The sequence below is a fragment of the Syzygium oleosum genome, unplaced genomic scaffold, assembly GCF_021117445.2.
Source record: "Syzygium oleosum isolate NSW1041296 unplaced genomic scaffold, Sole_v2.1 Sole_v2.10, whole genome shotgun sequence".
Lineage (NCBI taxonomy): Eukaryota > Viridiplantae > Streptophyta > Magnoliopsida > Myrtales > Myrtaceae > Syzygium > Syzygium oleosum.
In genome coordinates this window covers 10,729,678-10,751,921 of record NW_026607494.1, presented here as the reverse complement: position 1 = coordinate 10,751,921, position 22,244 = coordinate 10,729,678, and the positions used below count along the sequence as shown (strand labels likewise).

The following is a 22,244-nucleotide window of genomic DNA, read 5'->3' as shown; positions in this document are numbered from 1 at the left end:
AGGTGAAGGTGAATGTAATCATTTGTATATCTTTTGCTTAGATTCACGTGTGAGTTGTATTAGGAAAATTCTACATTAGAGAATTGGTATAGTGTAGAGGAGTTAGTGTTGGTTGTTTGTTTGTAAAACAAACAAAATAATGTTTTTTCCTTTGTCCCGCGTAGGAAAGTTTTGATAAGGTGGGCCACTTTATATGTATAAGTGTCTTCTTCCTTGTTAAAGTGAAGATAATGGGGTGTGGACTAGACTTCTCAATACCCGCGTGCGGATGCGCGATTATTTGGCGCACTAGTCCTCATTTAGTATTTTTATTTATTAAATTTCGAATTTATTATTATAAAATAACGATTTTATCCTATTGAAACAGTGCAACTGTTCGCAATAGTGTTGCGGTTATTTTTTTGATTAATTAATTTCGAAATTTATTATTTAGCCTAACGGTTATTAGGCATTCTTACAATCTTTGGAAGAATTGTGTCCCCTCGAATATAACTACTTCACCTTTGAAAGGTTGTGTCTTTTCGGACATAACTCCTTCAACGTTCAAAGGTTATATTTGTTCAAAGATTATTTTTCAGAATTTATAAAATTCGGATTAATAAAAAATGATTAAAAAATAATAATAATTAAAAAATTATTCTTTTATTTTATTATTATTTTATTCCGAATTTTCATATATCTTTTTTCAACGTGAGTTTTGATTTCGTATCAATTCACTATACATCTTTTTTACGAAGGGACATCTTTGTTCGAAAAGGTGTGATTAGTGAGTCAGTTTTTACATGGTTAATTATTAAGTCTCTTCATTCGGATTTTTAGACACTTTTTTATTCCAAAAAACTGCAGCCATTTTTTCTAATTGTTTTTCTAGAAAGACCCTGGAGATATACCGAAATTGCTATTCGATATTCTCAATCGAGACTTTGTTATATCCTGGAGGAAATTTGCCAATGACCATTAGCAACTTTGTGGGGCAAATACTTCCTTAAAGAAAGTGATATCATGCCTCAAAGTCTGACTTCGTTGTTCATACCGTTTGAAGTTGAAGTTTCTTTTCTTCTAAAGTTTGAAGGAGCATATTTTTTCCAACAGTTAGTATATCTAAATTAGCTTATAACTCATTGATTTAAGCTTTTGAGTAAATGTGGATCCAATTAGATAAGTTGACAGACTCGGACTTGGATTCCCTCTTGGTGATCTCTCAAGATGAAAGGTTCTGGGCTTCTGCTGCGCACTCCTAACAAAATGGTATTGGAGCCGATGATCGATTGGTGGGTTCTGAAGTTTGGTGGATGAAGTTAGGCGTAAAGAATACCTGGATTGAGAGGGAGATTTGTTAGGATGCACGTGACTTGAGCTCCCTCTTGGTAATCTCCCCACGCGAAAGATTTCGGGCTTCTACTGTGCGCTCCTAACATCTATATATAGCCATCCAGGTTCAGCACTTTGATACCTGTGGTGAGAGAAGAAGAGAAAGCAAAACATAACACAGAGAGAAGGAGAAGATGGGGAGCAAGAGCAGCAGCTTGCGAGTGATGACATGCAGAGGGGTGGTGTGCTGGGGAGCAGAGGAGGAATGGAGGGTGGAGGAGATACAAGTGGATCCCCCCAAGGGGAGTGAAGTGAGGATAAAGATGCTGTTCGCCAGTGTTTGCCACTCCGATATCCTGTGCTCCCAGGGTTTCCCTTCTGTTCGTTCTCCTTTCCATATCCCTCCACTTCTATCTATATCGTTCTCTCCTCTTCTGCAATATTGTTTACTCTTGTCTGATTTTGTTGGCGTTGCAGCCGCTTTACCCTCGAGTTCTCGGCCATGAAGGTGTCAGGTAAAGTCTTCTCTCTCTCTCTCTCTCTCTCTTCTCTCTTGAAGTTGCGTCTCCATGCCAAGTCTGGTCCACTGCCTGATTTGATTCCCACTAATTCTACCGTGTTAGTTATGTCAATGAGGTGTTGCATTCCTTCCCTACTTGAATATCAAGACAACCATCGGGATCGTTTCCCACTTTCTGGTTCGCCCCGAGGATAGCATCCGTCTCATTCATACTCCACATATAGCTGGATGCCTCTTGCTATAGCTCGAGGCTCCAAACAGCCATCTCCGCCTTTGGTTCCTCGAGAAATTGTTAGATCGCCCATGTCCATGGACACTACAAAAAAACATGTAATTTGCAACGGAAATTTGCGACGGAAAATATAATCCGTCGCAAATTTCGTCGCAAATTTCCAACGGAAAATTTGCGACGGTTTATTTCCATCGCAAATTTGCGATAGAATTTGCGACGGATGAAAAATCCGTCGGAAATTTGCAACGGAATTTTTATCCGTCGCAAATTCCGTAGCAAATTTGCGACGGAAATAAAAAACCGTCGCTAATTCCGTCGCAAATTTGAGACGGAAAAAAGTTCGTCGCAAATTTCCGACGGAAAAAAAAATCGTCGCAAAATCCGTCGCAAGAAAGAAGTTCGTCGCAAATTTGCAACGGAAAATAAATCCGTCGCAAAAAGTTCGTCGCAAATTTCAGACGGAAAAAAAAACCGTACCAAATCCGTCGCAAATTTGCGATGAAAACGAACGTCCGTCGCAAATTTGTAGTTTATCAGCCCGTGATATTCCAACCCTATCTCTCTCTCTCGCTCTCTCTCGCTTTTCTCCCTCTTTCATATGTCTGAAATCAGCAAAATCCGCGCATGCACATATTAATCTCGGTGAAGCTTTTGTACCGGTAAGTATCATAGCTAGCTTCGTGACTATTCATCGTTGAATTGTAATTTCTTTTATTTTATATATGTTTATGTTTGTTTTTTTTTCGTATCTGCATCACCGGTTTAACGACCGGCGACACCTCGCCGGCCTTTGGATGAGGCCGAACGGCCACGCCGTTTTGCAACGGAAATAGTTTCAGTCGCAAATTTGCGACGGAATTAACTTTCCGTCGCAAATTTGCGACAGAATCAAGGATCCGTCGCAAATTTGCGAGGGACGAATTCCGTTTCCATCGCACATTAAAAATTATTAAAAAATGATTCTTAAGTGATTATTCTTTTTGGGTATGTGTCTAATTGAAGGTCTCGCAATCCAAGTGGACGTTGCAATTCTCATCAAATTGACCACTTTCTCCTACCAATATTTCAGTCAAATATTTGGGTAAGTCTTCTTTACATGGTAATTTTTTCTATTTTTGCAATTTCATATTAATTGTTGCGTGAATAACAAAAATTATAATTTCCAAAATTTTATGGTTTTAATTAAGAACAATAGATATGATATTTTAAATATTTTACCAGAATTTTTTATTTTAATATAGACACAATGCAAAGAGAAAGGGCTTGGATGTATAATAAGAACTTACCTGGACGTCAAGGATTGACAGATGAGTTTCGTACTGGGTTGGAACTATTTTTAGACTTTGCTAGTAGTAAATATGAGTTCATGGATGGAAATAAGTTAAGGTGTCCGTGTAAAAAGTGCGGTAATGGTAAATTTCTTGTGTGTGATCAAGTTAGAGAACACCTTACTAGATTTGGGTTTAGTCCGAACTATTATAATTGGACTTCCCATGGTGAACCATTTATATCTGATGAAGGATATGGAAGAAGTGACCAATTTTCAGTTAGGGAAGAATGTGGCTATTATGAGCAATTAAACCCATACGAGAGGATGGTGATTGATGCAGCTAGTTATAATTTTGTCACAAAATCAAATCATGCAAGTACTAGTTTTACTCATACACGTGAACAAGTGGGTACTAGTTATGCTTCACAATTGGAAGATATAGGAGTAACGGGTTTTTGATGAGAATGTCTATAATGAAACTTTTCAATCTAATCAGCCTGGGATGTGTTGAAAGCAAGCAGATGAACCTTTATGGGCAGGTTGTGAGGACCACACTAAGTTATCGGTGACACCCGACTATTAAATATCAAGGCAGAGCATAATGTGTCTCATGGATTGCTTCAACTCTTTGTTGAAGTAATGCGGGAATCATTGCCTCGTGATAACATCATGCCAAGTGATTTTTATGATATGAAAAAGCTAGTGGATAACTTAGGTCTTCCGGTTGTAAGGATTGATGTATGTAGTAGGGGTTGTATGATATATTGGAGAGACGATGAAAATGCAGAATCTTGCAAATTCTGTAGCCAACCTAGGTACAAGATGAACAGGAGGCCGGGTCGTAATCAGAAACGTAGACCATGCAAGCAAATGTTTTATCTGCCCTTAATCCCCAGATTGCAAAGGCTTTATGCATCTAAAGCCATTGCTGAACACATGACTTGACATGCAAATCATGAAACAGAAGAGGGTCTAATGTGTCATCCTTCAGATGCGAAGGCATGGCAACATTTTGATAGAACATACCCTATGTTTGCGATGGAGCCTCGGAACATCAGGTTAGGTCTCTATGCCGATGGATTTGCTCCATTTGGGAAAACAGGAAAAAGTTATTCATGTTGGCCAGTTATCTTAACGCTGTACAATCTTCTACCTGGTATGTGCATGAAGACACCTTATATGTTTTTGACATTGATCGTGACAGGGCCGCAAAATCCGAAAAAGTTTATAGATGTTTATATGCAACCATTGATTGAGGAGTTACAACGGCTATGGGTTGAAGGTGTCCCTACGTATGACATTTCTACCGATCAAACATTTGTAATGAAGGCTGCCCTTCTTTGGACGATAAATGACTTTCCAGCTTACGGAATGTTATCCAGATCGTGACATCCCGAATTTCGGCCAATTTTTGGGATTTATAAAACGTGTAATCCGTCAGTGCGCTTATAATGGAATCTCGCCCGGGAACTGATCACTCTCGGGTTCTCGTTTTTAAAATAGAGATTTCGCTAGAATCGCACTCGATCGAATTTGGCCGTTATTTAGAGCCCAAACTTTGGTGTCGAATTTCTCGAGTTCCGGGACGAATTTAATTGGACGGTGTCGATATTATTGCGGCCGCAGTCGTATTACCCGAGTATGTGAAAAGTGGATTTTTGACCGGGTGCGGATTTGGACTGGTAGACCTCCCTCGTGGTGTGTTTTGGCATATTTTATTTTGGCCATTTTTCCTATATTATTAATTAGGATTATTGGGGACCGTTAGATCGTTTTCGGGTTTGAACCGTGTCCGTTGGATCGCACTCGAGTGAGAGGTTTGACTTTGAGTCTCTCTCTCTCTCTCCTCTCTCCTCTCTCCTCTCTCCTCTGCGCGCCGCGTCTGCCCCCCATTGCGTGCACGTCTCCCTCCCCCCTTCCCCATGCAACTCTCTCTCTCCTTTTTCATTTTCTTTTCTTTTCCTCTCTCTCTCTCTCTCTCTTCTCCTCTTCTTCTTCTTCGTTGGCTTCTTTTCCCCCCGACTGGTTCTGCTCCGCCGTGCCTCCTCGCCGACCGCCGTTCCGCCTCCGCCCGACGCCGCCCCACCAGCCGCTGATGCCGTTAGCCCTCCCTGCGCCGTCAAGCTCGCACTTGCCATGCCGCCCGAGAGGCCCCGCCCGACTCCTCGCTTCTCCTCCACCCGAGCGCGTGAGCTCGGCTCGGCCGTCCTCGCCGGCCGCGAGTCGCCGCCGGGCCATCGCTTAGCCGCCCCCGTCTGTCGCTGCTGGGCTGCGGCCAATCGCTTGCCGCCACCATGTCTCGGCCAGCCCGCCGCCGCCGCCCCCTTCTCGGCCCCGGGGTTTCTCTCCTTCACCTCGCCCTCACCGCCTGTGCCGACTCCTCCATCTCTCCTCCAGCCAATTGGCCGTCGCAGCTCGCCCGCCGGCCGCCGCCGCTGTGCACCGCCGCTGGCCGCACAGATCTCAGTCACTGATTCACATCACCCCAAACTCCTCCTCTCTCTCTCCCTCTCGCCCCCACCCCCGACCGACCTCCACCCTCCTACAAACCTCGTCGTCGCCGCCGCCACCACCGCTGCCGCCGTCGCCGCTGCCGCCGGCCGCCGCCCGACCAACTAGCTACCAAAGTGCCGTGGCTGGGCTAGCCTCGAGCGCCCCCGGCCGTAGCGCAGCCCCCCAGCGCCCCGGCCGTAGCCAAGCGTTGCCCAGCGCCCCGGCCGTGGCCGAGCTCGCCCCGCGCCGTGCCCGTCCGACCAGCGCTGCCGCCCGTCCGACCAGCGCGCAAGCTCCCGCGCGCCTCGGCACGCCGCACGGCCATCGCGCCTCGCGCCAGTGCACGCCGATTGTGGCCATCAGCCCGCGTTGGCCGGCCACATCACTTGCCGCTCTGCGCCCGCGCCTGGGCCCGAGATCGTTCACCCGGCCATTTTGGGCCCGAGCCGACTTTTCCCAGGCCAAACTTAGGTAAGTGACTTCCTAAACCCTACCTAGTACTTTGGGTATTTTTAGACTTGTTTAGGATGTGATTAGTATCGGGTTAGGAATTAATTTAGGCGTGGGCTAATTAGATTGAGTGTGCCCGATTTATGAATTATTGTGGTGATAATTGTGTGGCTAATATAGTGATTGACTGAGGTAAATAGCATGACTGAATTGTCGTGGCGCTTGTGGGTGAATTGGAATCAATTGAATGTGTTGACTTGAATGTCGGGTCGGTGGGCCGATGTGGGGAGCATGAATTGAGTTGACTGATGTGGCGTGCTAGATTGACATTGGTAAAAGGGTGGTGATTGAAATTGATTTATATGACTAAGAGCATGGTGAATTTTGTATTGTGGTGCATGTGCATGAGAAAAGCCCGGATCGATCGGAGGGCTGAGCTTCAGCGTATTTACGCGGCCGTGAAAGGTGAGTTAGACCCGAGGCGTAGGTTACGCGGGTCATTGGAAAGGGAAAATGTCCTGAGGCGTGGTTACGCGGGACGAAGCCCGGCTTGATCTGAGGGCTGACCTGAGGCGCAGTAGCGCGGGTCGTGGGAAAGTGTGAAATGTCCAGTGAGGGACGGAGCCCGGCTTGATCTGAGGGCTGACCTGAGGCGCAGTAGCGCGGGTCGTGGGAAAGTGTGAAATGTCCAGTGAGGGACGGAGCCCGGCTTGATCTGAGGGCTGACCTGAGGCGCAGTAGCGCGGGTCGTGAGAATGGGCCTGAGGCGCAGTGGCGCAGGCAGTGTGAAAGGACCTGGGAGGTCGTGAGAAAGTTGGCTGGACCACGCATGTTGCATAGTGTTTGATTATGAGGTGAATACTGCTAGGCATGGTATGGGACGTGCCCAAGTGGTTTTACCTTATAATCGAGACACGCGCGAGTGTTATTGTATGATGCATGGAAAATTTCCTTGTGTGATCTCGAATATGAGCTCACTGGATGCACTAATGTGATTTGACTAATGTACGAAGGGCATGTGATTGGATGGCGAGGTAAGTCCATTGATGTGAATTATATATAAGTTATCGGTTAGATTGCATGTTACAACTTGTCTGGGTACGCATTGGCCTATGTGGGGTATAGGGGGTTGCTTATTGAGACTCGTTCTCACGGTTATTATATAACCATTTTCAGATCTGCGACCGTGATTGATTGGAGACGCCACCAGGGTATCTCGGGGATGGAGGACGGGTCAAGTTACCCCATATTTTGTGTGCCCCTCTTTTGTATAGCGAAGTAGGATACCCCACCACTATTCCCTTTTGATGTTGTGTATTTGGAATTATTATTTTGTGCTATCCCTTTGTCATATTTTATTATTTTGGTTGTTTTAAATTCGCTTCCGCTTGCCTTTATCGTTGGGTGTTTCGTTTGGGTCGGCGACGTGTCCTGGGACGTCGCGTTCAATACGATCGTTGAAGGGGTGTCACGAGCCCGTTGGGGTCCGGGGCGTGACACAGATGGAGTACAGCTGGGATCTTAGGATGTCCGATATGTTTAGAGAAGTCAAAGTCATTTAGATTAAAACATGGAAAGAAGCCCAGCTATTTTGACTGTCACAGACAATTTTTACCGCCAAGTCATCCTTTCAGAAGGAATAAGAAAGAGTTCACCAAGAATAGGACTGAAAGAACGCGTCCACCATTGAGGTTGACCGGCGATCAAATTTGGGAGCGTGTGCAGGACTTTCCAACTGTTGTTGAGAACCCGCACGGCACGACTTTTGCGTACGGAAGTACACATATGTGGACAAAACGTAGTATATTTTGGGATCTGCCATATTGGAAGGCCCATCTTATTCATCATAATCTTGACGTCATGCACATAGAAAAGAATGTTTTCGACAATGTCATAAATACTGTGATGGATGTCGCCGGAAAAACAAAAGACAACTTGAACGCAAGAAAAGATATGAGAGATATTTGTGATCGGCCAATACTAGTCGTGGATGCAAGCAAAAAGGGACCAAAATCGAAAGCGCTTTATACATTGGATAAGGAGCAGAGGCGAGTTGTTTGTCAATGGTTGAAATCAGGCGGTTTCCCGATGGATATGCTTCAACCTCGGGAGATGTGTTGATTTGAATGAATGCAAGTTCACAGGTTTGAAGAGTCATGATTGTCACATCCCGATGGAAAGACTAATTCCAATAGCTTTGAAGGAAGTTCTACCGAACTTTGTATGGGGCGCCATTACAGAGTTAAGCAATTTCCTCCATGATATTTGCTCGACAGTGTTAAAAGCATCGCACATGGAAAAACTAGAGAGATATATTCCAATTATTCTTTGCAACTTAGAAAGGATATTTCCTCCAGCGTTTTTTTGATTCGATGGAGCATCTCTTAGTTCACTTGTCTTATGAGGCCAAAGTTACAGGTCCCGTCCAATTTCGATGGATGTATCCATTTGAGAGGTAATGTTTTTTTTAAAATACAGTTCAAATTAGTTTATCATATAATATGTTCCGATAAGCTTCTTTCTATTTCAACTAGATTCTTATATCATTTGAAGAAAAAAGTGAAGAATAAGGCACGTGTTGAAGCTTCAATTTGTAATGCATATATTGTGGAAGAAGTGACAACATTTGCATCATACTATTTTGAGCCGCACATTCGGTGCAAGAGGCGGAGAGCAGGCAGAAATGATGAGGGCCCCGTTGATCCCAATTGCACGGCATTCTCTATTTTCAATTATCTGGGTCGACCAAGCGGCGCATGTCAGTTTCGTTACTTATCATGCGAAGAATTTCATGCAGCCCGTACTTATATTTTACTGAACTGCCCAGAAGTCGAGCCATACTTCAAGTAAGTGTAAATTTGCAAATATATGTTTTGTGTGTCAAATATTTGCTAATATTTATATGGTTTTTAATATTAGGATTTTCCAAACTTCAATGTTTGGACTACAACCAAATGAGTTTGACCGTTTGTGCGATGAACAATTTGCAACATGGTTCAAGACATATGTAAGTTGCCTATGGACCAAAACCAAGTTATTAAAATTATATACATCATTTAGTATAATATATATTATTGACTTTGCATGTGTAACCTTAGGTTCACAGTAATTATGATAAAATTGGAGGGCAAGGATTGCTATATCATCTGTCATGGGGTCCACAGTTAAGAGTTTGAAGTTGGCCAGCATATTTCATAAATGGATATAATTTTCATACTCAAGAATATGGAATGGGAAAATCCACAATGAATAGTGGTGTGTGTGTTCGGTCATCCAATGGTGGCAGTTCAGAAGATGATTTTTATGGCTTGTTGGATGAAATCATAGAGATAGAGTACCCTGGACCATTAATGATGCGGGTTGTGTTATTTAAGTGCACGTGGTTCGACCCCATCAAAGGAATGAAGGTGCATACGAAGTTCAATTTGGTTGAAATAAATCACAAGAAAAGGTATATGAAGTATGAACCATTTGTCTTGGCACAACAAGCAATTCAAGTATGTTATGCATCATATCCTAGTTTGAAACGTGACAAAGCTGATTGGTGGGCTGTATGTAAAATCAAAGCACGGAGGAAAATCGAGGAACACTGGAAGGATAGAGCCTACCAACAAGAGGAAGTGTGTAACACGGTTGAAATTGAGGAATATAACATACCAACTTTACGAGATCCGTGTGGAGCAATGATAGATGTGGATCCAACTGAAATTTGCGAATTAAATGTACAAGAATATTCAGAATCTGATTTTCAGACAGATGACGAAGACGAGGACGAAGACGAAGACGAAGACGAAGATGAAGATTAAAATTTTTGTCACAAAACACTACAAATGTGTAATTATTAATGCTACAAGTGCTATTTTGGTTGTTATCATTATTGTTCTTGTTATTATTGTTATTGTGCTTTTTTATTATTGTTATTGTCGATTATTCTTTTTATTTTAATTGATCGTCCGAAATTTTGTCCCTAAATGCCGACAAGTCAAATATTATTAACGAGCCCTAACATTTCCGATATTCTAATTTCCATTGCAAAATTTGAGATGCCAAAATTTTGAACTGAAAAAAAGACGTAGCAAATTTAGGACCCAAATAAATGAGATGCTAAATTTTTGACCGAAAAAAAGACGTCACAAATTTACAACGATCATGTAGTATGTCCATATTTGCGACGGACCAGTATAGTCCGTCGCAAATTTGCGACGGACTCAACCTGTCCATCGCAAATTTGCGACGGATTTTTATTTCCGTCGCAAATTTGCAACGGATTTTTTTTACGGCACAAATTTGCGACGGATTTTTATTTCCGTCGGAAATTTTTTGTCGGTCGAAAATTTGCGACGAAAAGTGGAGTTTCGTCGCAAATTTGCGACGGAAATAGAAAGTCCGTCGCAAATTTGCGACGGAAAGTGGAGTCCGTCGCAAATTTACGACGGACTCAACCTATCCGTCGCAAATTTGCGACGAACTCAACCTGTCCGTCGCAAATTTGCGACGGACTATAGTGATCCGTCGCAAATTTTGCGAGGCAATTTTTACGGTTCGAAATTTGCGACGGATAATTTAATCCGTGGCAAATTTGCCACGGATTTTTTTTACGTCGCAAATTTGCGACGGATTTTTATTTCCGTCGGAAATTTTCTGTCAGTCGAAAATTTGCGACGGACATAATTTAATCCGTCGCAAATTTGCGACGGACTATACTGGTCCGTCGCAAATTTTGCGAGGGAATTTTTACCGCTCGAAATTTGCGACCGATAATTTAATCCGTCGCAAATTTGCGACGGATTTTTATTTCCGTCGCAAATTTGCAACGGATTTTTTTTTACGTCGCAAATTTGCGTCGGATTTTTATTTCCGTCGAAAATTTTTTGTAGGTCAAAAATTTGCGACGGACACTTTAAGTTCCGTCGCAAATTTGCGACGACCATTAGGTCCGTCGCAAATTTGCGACATTATTACCCCCTCCTCCTCCTCCCCCCCTTCCCCGACGCCACCCAAGCCTGATCTGCGCAGCTCCCCCGCCGCTATCGCTGTCGCAGCCTGCCGCCGCCTGCCTCGGGCAGCCTCCCCGCTCGCCGCCTGGTCCGCCCGCAGCCCCCGCCTGGCTTCGGCGGTCGCGGGCCGCCCGCCCCCGCAGCCCCCGCCCCGTCGCCCGCCCGCCGGTCGCGCTGTCGCCATCGCAGCCTGTTGCTGCCGCCGCCACCTCGCAGCCGCCTCGCAGCCTCCCTCATTCGCTGCCGACGGTCGCCTCGCAGTGCCCCCGCCCGTCGCAGCCGCCCGCCCCGCGCAGCCCCCGTCGCCCGCCCCGCCCGATCGCGCTCGCCCCCGCCCCGCCTCGCTGCCCTCGCCGTCCGAGCAGCGGCCCGAAGCCTCGCCGCGCCGCCCAGCCTCGTCGCTCGCCTGCCCGCTAAGAGCCGCCCACACTGTCGGCCCGCAGCCGCTGTCGCTCGCCGCCACCATCACGGCCGAGGCTCTCCCGAGGCTTGCCCCGCCCGTTGCCGCCCTCGCCGAAGCTACTGCCCACCTTCACCGCCGGCCACCACATGCCGACGCCGCCCAGCAACCCGCCTCCCGGGCCGCCCGCCCGACGCAGCCGCTCGACGTCGCCGCCGCCGAGCCGACACCGTCGCCGCCGAGCTCCGCCGTCGTTCGCCCGGTCGTGGCCGAGCACCTGGCCGACTAGTCACCATTTGGGCCCACGCCCGCGCCGGGACCGCCACTGTTCGATCGGCCAATTTTTGTTATCCTTGAACCAAGTAAGCAACTCCCTAAACTCTAGTTAGTATAATTAGGTAATTAGTCGGACTTGTTTAGGGATTATTTAGGATCACTTTTCGTTGGCTAAGTTACGGATCGATTGCATGTGGTTTTGATCGATGATCGATTGGTTAATTTATCTATTATGTGGATGATTAAGCGTTAAATGACGATAGGGTGATTGATTAAGCGTTTTCACAGAAAATGCTTGAAAATTGAACAATTCTATAAAAAATCATGAAAAATTACGGAAAATTAAAAAAACGGTATATGTTGGCAACAAATATGAAATTTGACCGTAAAAGTTTTTTAAAATTTTTAAAAAACTAAAATTTCATAATATCACAAAATGGCAAAAATTAATAGTGACCACCCATTTTTAGTGAAATTTAGATTTTTTAACGTTCCGGGACAAAAAATATTAAAATATTAAAAATTTTCATAACCTTATAAAATGGCTTAAAATAAATGTGGTCACCCATTGTGAGGGAAATTTTTATTTTTTTTGGGTGAAAAAAAAAATTAAAAAAATATAAAATTTCAAAACTGCATAGAATTGCCTAGAAAACATGTGGCCATCAACTTGCAGTGAAATTTAAATTTTTTTAGGTGGCCAAAAAAAATTAGAATTTAAAAATTTTCAAAACTTCACGGAATGGCTTATAATACCTATGGCCACCCACTTTTAGTTATATTTAATTTTTTTAACGTGCCCTAAAAATTATTAAAATAAAGAAGGACAAAAATTTTGGAAACTTTACCTAATAGCTTAGACTACCTGTGGCCACCCAATTTTAGTATGGAAAAAAAATTTTATTTCACGGAAAAAATTTTATATTAAAAAATAATAATTTAAAAATTCTAAAAATTTTTAAATTTCAAAACTTTACAGAATATCTTAGAATATCGGTGGCCACCAACTTTAAGTGAAATTTTTTTTTTAGGTCCCAAAATTTTTTTAACAATAATAACAATTTTTCTCTTACAAAACTTTACAGAATGACTTAGAATACCTGTGGCCACCTACTTTCAGTGAAATTTAAATTTTTGTACGTGGTCAAAAAAAATTTATTCAAAATGAATGCGATTCATATAGTGATGTTTGATACCTGTGGCCACCCATATCGTGCTCATATATTGATGTTTCATATCAAAATGAATGGGATTCATAGTATATTTGTTCATAGAAAATTGCACATCATAAGCACTCGACATTGGCTCATTTCAAGGAAACATTTTCTCAGTCTTTCCATCAAAATGGTAAGCTTCGTCATGTACATCATTATGTGTCCGTAATACGTGTCAATAGTTCTTTACATATTTGCATAACCTTCCTACTTGTCAGTATAAACGTGGAGGTCATTCGTATAGAAGACAAGCTTCTTCCTCGTCCTCGTCCCCGGCCCTTTCCTCTTCCCCTGTCCCGTCATCTAACCCTCAACCACAATATGGTCCGTCATAATATGGACACGTTGGCCCTTCCTCCAACACTCAACAACATGTTACGGGACTTGGCCACATGCGAACTGAATCTCCTCCAGTTCAATCTCCTTTAGCTCCCTCTCCTTCCGTTCCACCCCATTATTCGGCAGAACAATCGAATATTGATGGAAACACAGGTCAAGAAGATAACCGATTCTTCATATGCCCATTTGGAGATTCGTAAGTACTTCATTTTTATTTTAGTATATGTAATATTTAGGGCTTTAGATATTGATGTCAACTGAATTGTCGATGTTGCACAATATCCGTATGATTGCAGATTCACGGATGCTCCGTCTATTGTGAGGGAATTGAACAAAATAGTAAGAAACTTTTGGATGGGAGAGTATATTACTTACAGAAGTATTTCACAAGAAGTAAAAGAAATGTGGTGGAATGAGTTCAAGGTAAGTTTTACATATTTTATTTTCTCACCAATTAAGTTTGGTGCAGTATATTGATGGTCAAGAATGATGTAAAGGGACCAGAACAACTCTGTAGTTTTCGATACCTAAAGGACCAGATATTTTCCCCGATATGAACTTTACAAAATCTGTCTATATTTGTCTAGTGCATGGTTATGGATATGTGATCATCATAATAACTTTCAATTTGTGTTTTTATTCATTGCAGTGGAAGTTCAAGTGGGAGGAAGCGGAAGACAATGAAGTGAGAAGAATTTTCGATAAGAAAAACGGTGATTTTATGCGAAATGTCATGAATAGAGCGAAGATCAAGCAAGTAAAGCCGTCTTTCTTTACAGCTGACAATTGGGCGGCAATTAACAGATTTTAGGCATCTGAACAGAGTCGGCAACTCTGTGAGCAGAATAAGAAGAATCGATCTTCTAGTTCTAGTGATGGGTCAGCCACATATGCTGGGGGCTCTATCAACATTGCGGAGTATCGCAAACGACTGGTAAGTCTGTTAAATGAGTTATAAGTTAATTTAATTCAATTACTCATGTTTACATTTTGTAGGCACAAGAATTGGGGACGGAACCGACATTTGCAGCTACATTTGAACGCACATTTCAAAAGAAAGATAAGACATGGACTAGCGATCGAGCAAAAGCTGTTAAGGTATGTAAGGTTATATTTTGGCTTATATGTAAACTATAATGAAAACCGTGAATGCTTTCAATATTTATGGTAGATATATATATAGTGATTTTATTTTCATCTACATTGTTAATGTAGGAAAAATATGATGAACTTTTAATGAGCAGTGCTAGTGGTAGTGATGATTGTCCTGAGTCCGGGCCATTAGTTGATAATATGACATTATGGATGGAGGCAACGGGTGGGGTGAAAAAAGGGAAAATATTTGGGATGGGATCGTTGTCAAGGATGTACATGCCGAATAATCCTGGAAATTCATCATCCACTGCGACTGGTCGAAGGAAGTCACAACAAGACGAGCAATTGACCCAAGAAGTGCATTGTCTGAATAATTTACTTGTTCAGAAGGACGAACAAATAAATAACTTGGAACAACAAATGAGACTCGTTATGCGACACCTTAACCTCAATCGCTATGACGATCCTCCTGTACCTCCAGTCAATCCAATAGGTGATGGGCACAATGATGACCAACACATTGATGCCGAGAATGCTGATGATGATGATGATTTTCTCCGGACTTTCTAGTTAAAATTCTCAAAATCGGGGGTAAGCTTGCTTCATAATCTTGGTTTTTCATAATTTCACTCATATTCATATGTAAGAACATTTATGTTCGTCCTGAAACGTATTTTTGTTAACCCTTTTGTTACTTTACACCTAGTTCCACATCCATGCATAAACACTTCTTTTATATTCTGGACTGGTTTATGTATCGACATTTCCTCAGGTCTCGACAAAAGTGACTACTTTTGGTATCCTGCCATCGTACCAAAGCTGCGTCTTCTTGTGTATGGTTTTTCTGCGTCTTCTATGGTTATCCCGTCTCTTAGTTCATGTTTTGAATGTATTGTAAGATTGGATATCAAATAGCATCATGTCAGACTCTGCAACTTTCCTTCAGTTATTTGTTTCAATTATATGTCATTATGGCTGGTTTGTCAGAATCTATGGTTTGTTCGTTTTTCTGTTTCAATTATATGTCATTGTCTACTTTGTTTGATATGGACAAGAATTTATGGACGAAATGATGTAAAAATAGCGACGAATATTTTAAGCCGAATTTTGCGATCATTACAGTTCGTTGCTAATTTGCGACGAATACATTTTGCAACGAATTTTGCGACGAAATTTGCAACGAAATTTGTGACGAAATTAGCGACAAAATTTGCGACGAAATTTGCAACGAATTTTGCGACGGTTCGTCGCAAATTTGCGACGAAATATTTGCGACGGATTGTATTCGTGGCTAATTTGCGACTAATTTTGCGACGAATTTTGCGACGAATTTTGCAACGAAATTTTGCGACGAATCTGCGACGAATTTGCGACGAAATTTTGCGACGAAATTTGCGACGAAATTGCGACGAATTTTGCGACGAAATTTGCGACGAATTTTGCGACGAAATTTGCGACGAAATTGCGACGAATTTTACGACGGATAGCATTCGTCGCAAATTTGCGACGGATTGTATTTGTGGCTAATTTGTGACTAATTTTGCAACGAATTTATTTTCGTCGCAATTTTGCGACGAACTTTTAAATTTTCCGTCGCAAAATTTTGCGACGACCTAGGCTGCGCATGGTAACCATTCTGTTTCTCTATTTCTGTTCCAGAAATAAGTTTGGAACAGAAATCCGTTTGGTAACACAATTTTAATTTCTATTTCTGGAACAAATTTTTGTTCCAGAAATAGATTTGAAAGAGAAATCAGAAGCTAAAATTTTTAGGCTGCGAATGATAACCATTCTGTTTCAGAAATCAATTTCTGGCCAGAAATTGATTTTTCTATTTCTGTTTCTGGAGGAGTTTCTAAGCTAAAAAACATGTTTGATAACGACACAAAATTTCTATTTCAGAAACAGAAATTTGTTTGATAATGGCACAAAATTTCTCCTTCTCATGTGGCGGGCGGCGGACAATCGCTTCATTTCTTTTAGAAATAGAATAAAAAAATTAGAAAATCTGAAAATTCCTAAAAATCTGAAAAAAAATTCAAAAAATCCATAAAATTTTCCAGAAAATAAAAAAAGTCAGATTTCGGAATATAGGAAATTTGTTCATTTTTTAAAAATCAAAAATTTCAAAACTTCATAGAATGGGTTAGAATACCTGTGGCCACCCACTTTGAGTGAAATTTAAATTTTTTGAGGTGCCCCAAAAAAATCAAAAAATAAAAAATTTCAAAACTTCACAGAATGGCTTAGAATACCTGTGGCCACCCACTTTGAGTGAAATTTAAATTTTTTTTGGCACCTAAAAAATTTAAATTTCACTTAAAATGGGTGGCCACATGTATTCTAAGTCATTCTCTGAAGTTTTGAATTTTTTGGTTTTTTTTTGGCACCTCAAAAATTTAAATTTTACACAAAGTGGTGGCCACAGTATTCTAAGCCATTCCGTGAAGTTTTGAAATTTTTAATTTTTAAATTTTTTAGCACCTCAAAATTTAAATTTCACTAAAGTGGGTGGCCACAGATATTCTAAGTCATTCTCATGAAGTTTTGAAATTTTTTATTTTTGGATTTTTTTGGGCACCTCAAAAAATTTAAATTTCACACAAAGTGGGTGGCCACATATATTCTAAGCTATTCTGTAAAGTTTTGATTTTTTTAATTTTTTTTTGGCACCTCAAAATATTTAAATTTCACTCAAAGTGATTGGCCACAAATATTATAAGCCATTCTGTGAAGTTTTGAAATTTTTTTATTTTTTTTGGAGAAAATGAACAAATTTCCTATTTTCCTGAAATCTGACTTTTTTTTTAATTTTCTAGAAATTTTTATGAATTTTTCTGGAATTTTTCAATTTTTAAGGATTTTTGGAATTTTTTTGGCGGCAAGCAAATGGCGGAGGCGGGGGCGGTGATGGTGGCGGGAGGTGGCCGGTCGGCAACGACGATGGTGGGAGGCACGTGGCAATAGTGAGCGACGACAGGGTGGCCAAGAAATGGCGAGAAACGAGCGATGAGAAAAATTTATATTTCTAATTTTTGTTCCAGAAATAGAGAAGCTAAGGCTACGCATGGTAACCATTCTGTTTCTCTATTTCTGTTCCAGAAATAGGTTTGGAACAGAAATCCGTTTGGTAACACAATTTTAATTTCTATTTCTGGAACAAATTTTTGTTCCAGAAATAGATTTGAAAGAGAAATCAGAAGCTAAAATTTTTAGCTTCTCTATTTATGGAACAAAAATGAGAAATATAAATTTTTCTCATCGCTCGTCCTCGCTACTAGCCGGCCACCCCCGTCGTCGCTCACTATTGCCACCGGCTGCCTCCCACCACCACCGGCTGCCGACCACCGGCCACCTCCCGCCACCATCAGCCGCCTCCCGCCGCCGGCTGTACCCCAAAAAAAAAATTCCAAAAAATCCTTAAAAATTGAAAAATTCCAGAAAAATTCATAAAAATTTCTAGAAAATTTAAAAAAAAGTCAGATTTCAGGAAAATAGGAAATTTGTTCATTTTCTCCAAAAAAAAATAAAAAAATTTCAAAACTTCACAGAATGGCTTATAATACTTGTGGCCAATCACTTTGAGTGAAATTTAAATTTTTTGAGGTGCCAAAAAAATATTAAAAAAATCAAAAATTTCAAAACTTTACAGAATAGCTTAGAATATATGTGGCCACCCACTTTGTGTGAAATTTAAATTTTTTGAGGTGCCCAAAAAAAATCCAAAAATAAAAAATTTCAAAACTTCACAGAATGACTTAGAATATCTGTGGCCACCCACTTTGAGTGAAATTTAAATTTTGAGGTGCCCAAAAAAATTTAAAAATTAAAAATTTCAAAACTTCACAGAATGGCTTAGAATACCTGTGGCCACCCACTTTGCGTAAAATTTAAATTTTTTGAGGTGCCAAAAAAAAAACCAAAAAATTCAAAACTTCAGAGAATGACTTAGAATACATGTGGCCACCAATTTTAAGTGAAATTTAAATTTTTTAGGTACCAAAAAAAAATTTAAATTTCACTCAAAGTGGGTGGCCACAGGTATTCTAAGCCATTCTGCGAAGTTTTGAAATTTTTTATTTTTTGATTTTTTTTGGGCACCTCAAAAAATTTAAATTTCACTCAAAGTGGGTGGCCACAGGTATTCTAAGCCATTCTATAAAGTTTTGAAATTTTTGATTTTTTTTTTTGAAAAAATGAACAAATTTCCTATATTCCCGAAATCTGACTTTTTTTTATTTTCTGGAAAATTTTATGGATTTTTTGAATTTTTTTTCAGATTTTTAGGAATTTTCCAGATTTTCTAATTTTTTTATTCTATTTCTAAAAGAAATGAAGCGATTGTCCGCCGCCCGCCACATGAGAAGGAGAAATTTTGTGCCATTATCAAACAAATTTCTGTTTCTGAAATAGAAATTTTGTGTCGTTATCAAACATGTTTTTTAGCTTAGAAACTCCTCCAAAAACAGAAATAGAGAAATCAATTTCTGGCCAGAAATTGATTTCTGAAACAGAATGGTTATCATTCGCAGCCCTAGTAGCGACGGAATTTTTTCCGTCGCAAAATTCGTCGTAAATTCGATTTGCGACGGATTTTTGCAAATTTTCCGTCGCAAATTTCATCGCTAATCCGGTGTTTTTTTGTAGTGGGACAAGCTCATCAAGCCTTTAATGGGTTTGGTGGGTGGACTGGTCAGCGACGGTTGAACGTTGCGGGGGAAATGGGAGTGTGATTGTGGCGCCAGGGCTTTTCTGGCGTTTAAAATAAGATCAATGTCAAATGCCGATGGAAAAATGAACTCGTGAATAACTATCAAACACGCTCCCCCGGCAAAAGGATGACATGCATGGCCGATGCGATTATATAAATTTAGCCTCACAGATCCACCCCTTGATTTTTTAGTTGGAATAATTACTCATCAAAGCATTCCATCAGCATAAGGTACAGTTGATCTCAACATAACATGGCAGGATTGTGGAGAGTGTTGGAGAGGAAGTGGAAGAGTTGAAGGAAGGAGATGTGGTTATTCCCGCATATATCGGAGAATGCAGAGAGTGTGAGAACTGCAACTCTGAGAGGACAAACTTGTGCCTCCGGTATCCGCTCTCTTTGAATGGCATGTTGCCGGATGGCACATCGAGAATGTCTATCCGAGGCCAGACCCTGTACCACCTCCTCTCTTGCTCCACCTGGTCCGAGTACACGGTCTCCGACGCCAATTATGTTGTGAAGGTCGATCCTGGTGTAGCTCTCCCGCATGCCAGCTTCTTGTCGTGCGGATTCTCCACTGGGTTTGGGGCCGCTTGGATGGACTCTAAGGTAGAGAGTGGCTCCTCCGTGGCTGTGATCGGCCTTGGTGCTGTTGGACTCGGTGTATGTGGTTGGTCGTTTGCGTTACTAGCTTACATGTGTACTGTATAAATGCTGTTTTGAGAGGATTAATTAGAAAGATAGAGAGATAAAGCACAGCAATAGTTCATTTGATTTAATCATGAGCAGGCCATAGGAGGAGCAAGAGCGCAAGGGGCGACTACCATAATCGGCGTGGACGAAAATGGGATGAAAAGGGACAAGGGAGAAGCCTTTGGAATGACTCATTTCATAAATCCAGGTGATCACAAGTCTTCCGACAGTGCGGATTTGAAATCCATCTCCGAAATGGTGAAAGAATTGACGGGCGGAGTCGGCGTGGACTACTGCTTTGAGTGCACTGGAGTACCTGGCTTGATCAACCAGGCCCTAGAAGCCACAAAAGTGGTGATGAATCCATATCATCGCATTATCTACAAAATCACAATGCGCACGCGCACTCGCACACAACTGAACTTCTTCTCGCAAGTCTCTAACTGTATATTTGATGTAATCAGGGGAAAGGCAAAGCAGTAGTAGTGGGTGCAGGGCTGAAACCTTTGGTGCAAATTAATCTCCTGTACCTGTTGATGGGCAGAACATTGAAGGGAACCACTTTTGGTGGCCTCAAAAGCAAGACCCACCTCCCCCTCCTCCTCCACAAATCCAAAAACAAGGTTCTGATCAAGCTCTTTCACGCCTCACCAGTTCAGACTTTACGCGCACAACCACTGAACTTTGCTTGCTCTGGTTCCGCAGGAGATCCAACTTGATGAACTGCTGACGCATGAGATGAAATGGGAAGACGTACCAAGAGCTCATGAGATACTGAAACGATCGGATTGCGTCAAGATTGTGATCAAGATTTAGCACCCTATTTGCCTATGGCCTATTGCCTCCTGTCACGACCTCCCCGCATCCCTAATTTTCTATGCAATAATTTTAATTGGGTAATTAAAATTTAGGTGTCACCACCTCCTCCCCTTTCTTTCTTGAATTTGTCTAGAACTATATTGACACCATGCTTTGTTTACTGTTGCACCCGCTCGAGTGCCATCTATAGTCGCTCGTGCAAAATTCCAATAATATAGCATCAATATCAGTGGAACCAACAGACAATGACATCTAGTGCATTGCTTGCACCCGCTCGAGTGCCATCTAGTTCATTGCTTGTCTTCGGTTCGGGTTCTATTCAGATCGGGCCTCTGGTCCGGTCGCAAGACCCGACCCGACCCATTGACATCACTGCTCCTCACTATGGGGTTTAACGTCCCTTAGTTTCCCTCGAGACTTGTTAAATGACAGTACAGAAAAATTTTGAGCAAGTTCACGGGACCCTAGTTTTAAAAGAGGAGAAACTCTATCCACAACTCCCTTCCCTACCCGGTACCCCCAACCTTTTAAGGATGCTGCATCCTGAAATATGATGTTCAGCCAACTCATCTTTCCATTTGCTGGTTGCTGCAACTTGCATTGGCTTCGCTTAGTCGGCCTCCAGAAGTTTTTCGAACTTCTACCCATCCTTTGAAATGTGCATTTTTCATTTGGGAACTTTCATCCAAAAGTATCCGGGGAAAGAACAGCATTGGTGCCAAAAGTTGTGTACGGAGCTCACTTTAGTGCCAAAAGTTTCATTTGGATCATTTAAGTGCCAAAAATTTTGAAAAACGATCATTTAAGTGCCACTTCGCCGGAAATCCGACGTGGCATTTTTTTATTAATTTCTCAAGCTGATGTGGCTCGCCGGAGGCTGATGTGGCTCGCCGGGGGCTGATGTGGCATTTCTTTTCTTTTTTTTTTCCTTTTCTTTCTTTTTTCCTTTCTTTTCTTTTTTTTCTTTTCTTTCTTCTTATTTCCGAAGGCCGGCATCCGGCCACCAGCCATGGCCAGCCTCACCGGGCGTCGCCTTCCTTCGAGTGAGGGCCGGCGAGGCCGCCGTCGCCTCGGCGAGGGCCGGCCTCGCCGGATCTGGCGTGGCGAGCCCTCTAGCGAGGCAAGCCCTCGCCGAGGCCACGGCGTGTCACGCCTCGTACCCCACGAAGTGCGAGCATCCCACCTTTGGTCATTTGACTGCGACGTCCCAGGAAGCATCGCCGACCCACACCCATACAGAAATCAAACACAAGCGGATGCATAAAATAAACAAACCCAGACAACTACGATATGAGCCAAGGATAGCCATTTATCAACACCATCATAGAAAATAATTACACATTTATATTACTATTAAAAACCCTTTGTACAATATTTACAAGTACAAACAAAAAGGCACACAAGATCAGTAGCCACTTGGTCAA

The 22,244-nt window shown here is 42.0% G+C and overlaps 1 protein-coding gene across 1 annotated transcript; it reads left to right on the top strand.

The window, feature by feature from the left end:
* The first annotated feature begins 1,470 nt into the window (after positions 1 to 1,470).
* LOC115679911 (CYP enzymes assisting alcohol dehydrogenase-like) lies at positions 1,471 to 21,053 on the top strand. The gene is made up of 6 exons (XM_056315068.1): positions 1,471 to 1,691; positions 1,789 to 1,826; positions 19,569 to 19,971; positions 20,098 to 20,355; positions 20,466 to 20,624; positions 20,707 to 21,053. The coding sequence occupies exons 1-6, from the start codon at positions 1,506 to 1,508 to the stop codon at positions 20,815 to 20,817; spliced, it is 1,155 nt and encodes a 384-aa protein (XP_056171043.1). The 5' UTR covers positions 1,471 to 1,505; the 3' UTR covers positions 20,818 to 21,053.
* Positions 21,054 to 22,244: the final 1,191 nt, after the last annotated feature.

What these genes read in the sequence shown, in the direction of transcription:
- LOC115679911 (XM_056315068.1), top strand. Translation starts at nt 1,506, where the DNA reads ATGGGGAGCAAGAGCAGCAGCTTGCGAGTGATGACATGCAGAGGGGTG. An exon ending in TTGGTGCTGTTGGACTCGGT is followed by an intron (nt 19,972 to 20,097) that starts GTATGTGGTTGG and finishes AATCATGAGCAG; the next exon opens with GCCATAGGAGGAGCAAGAGC. An exon ending in TCCACAAATCCAAAAACAAG is followed by an intron (nt 20,625 to 20,706) that starts GTTCTGATCAAG and finishes CTGGTTCCGCAG; the next exon opens with GAGATCCAACTTGATGAACT.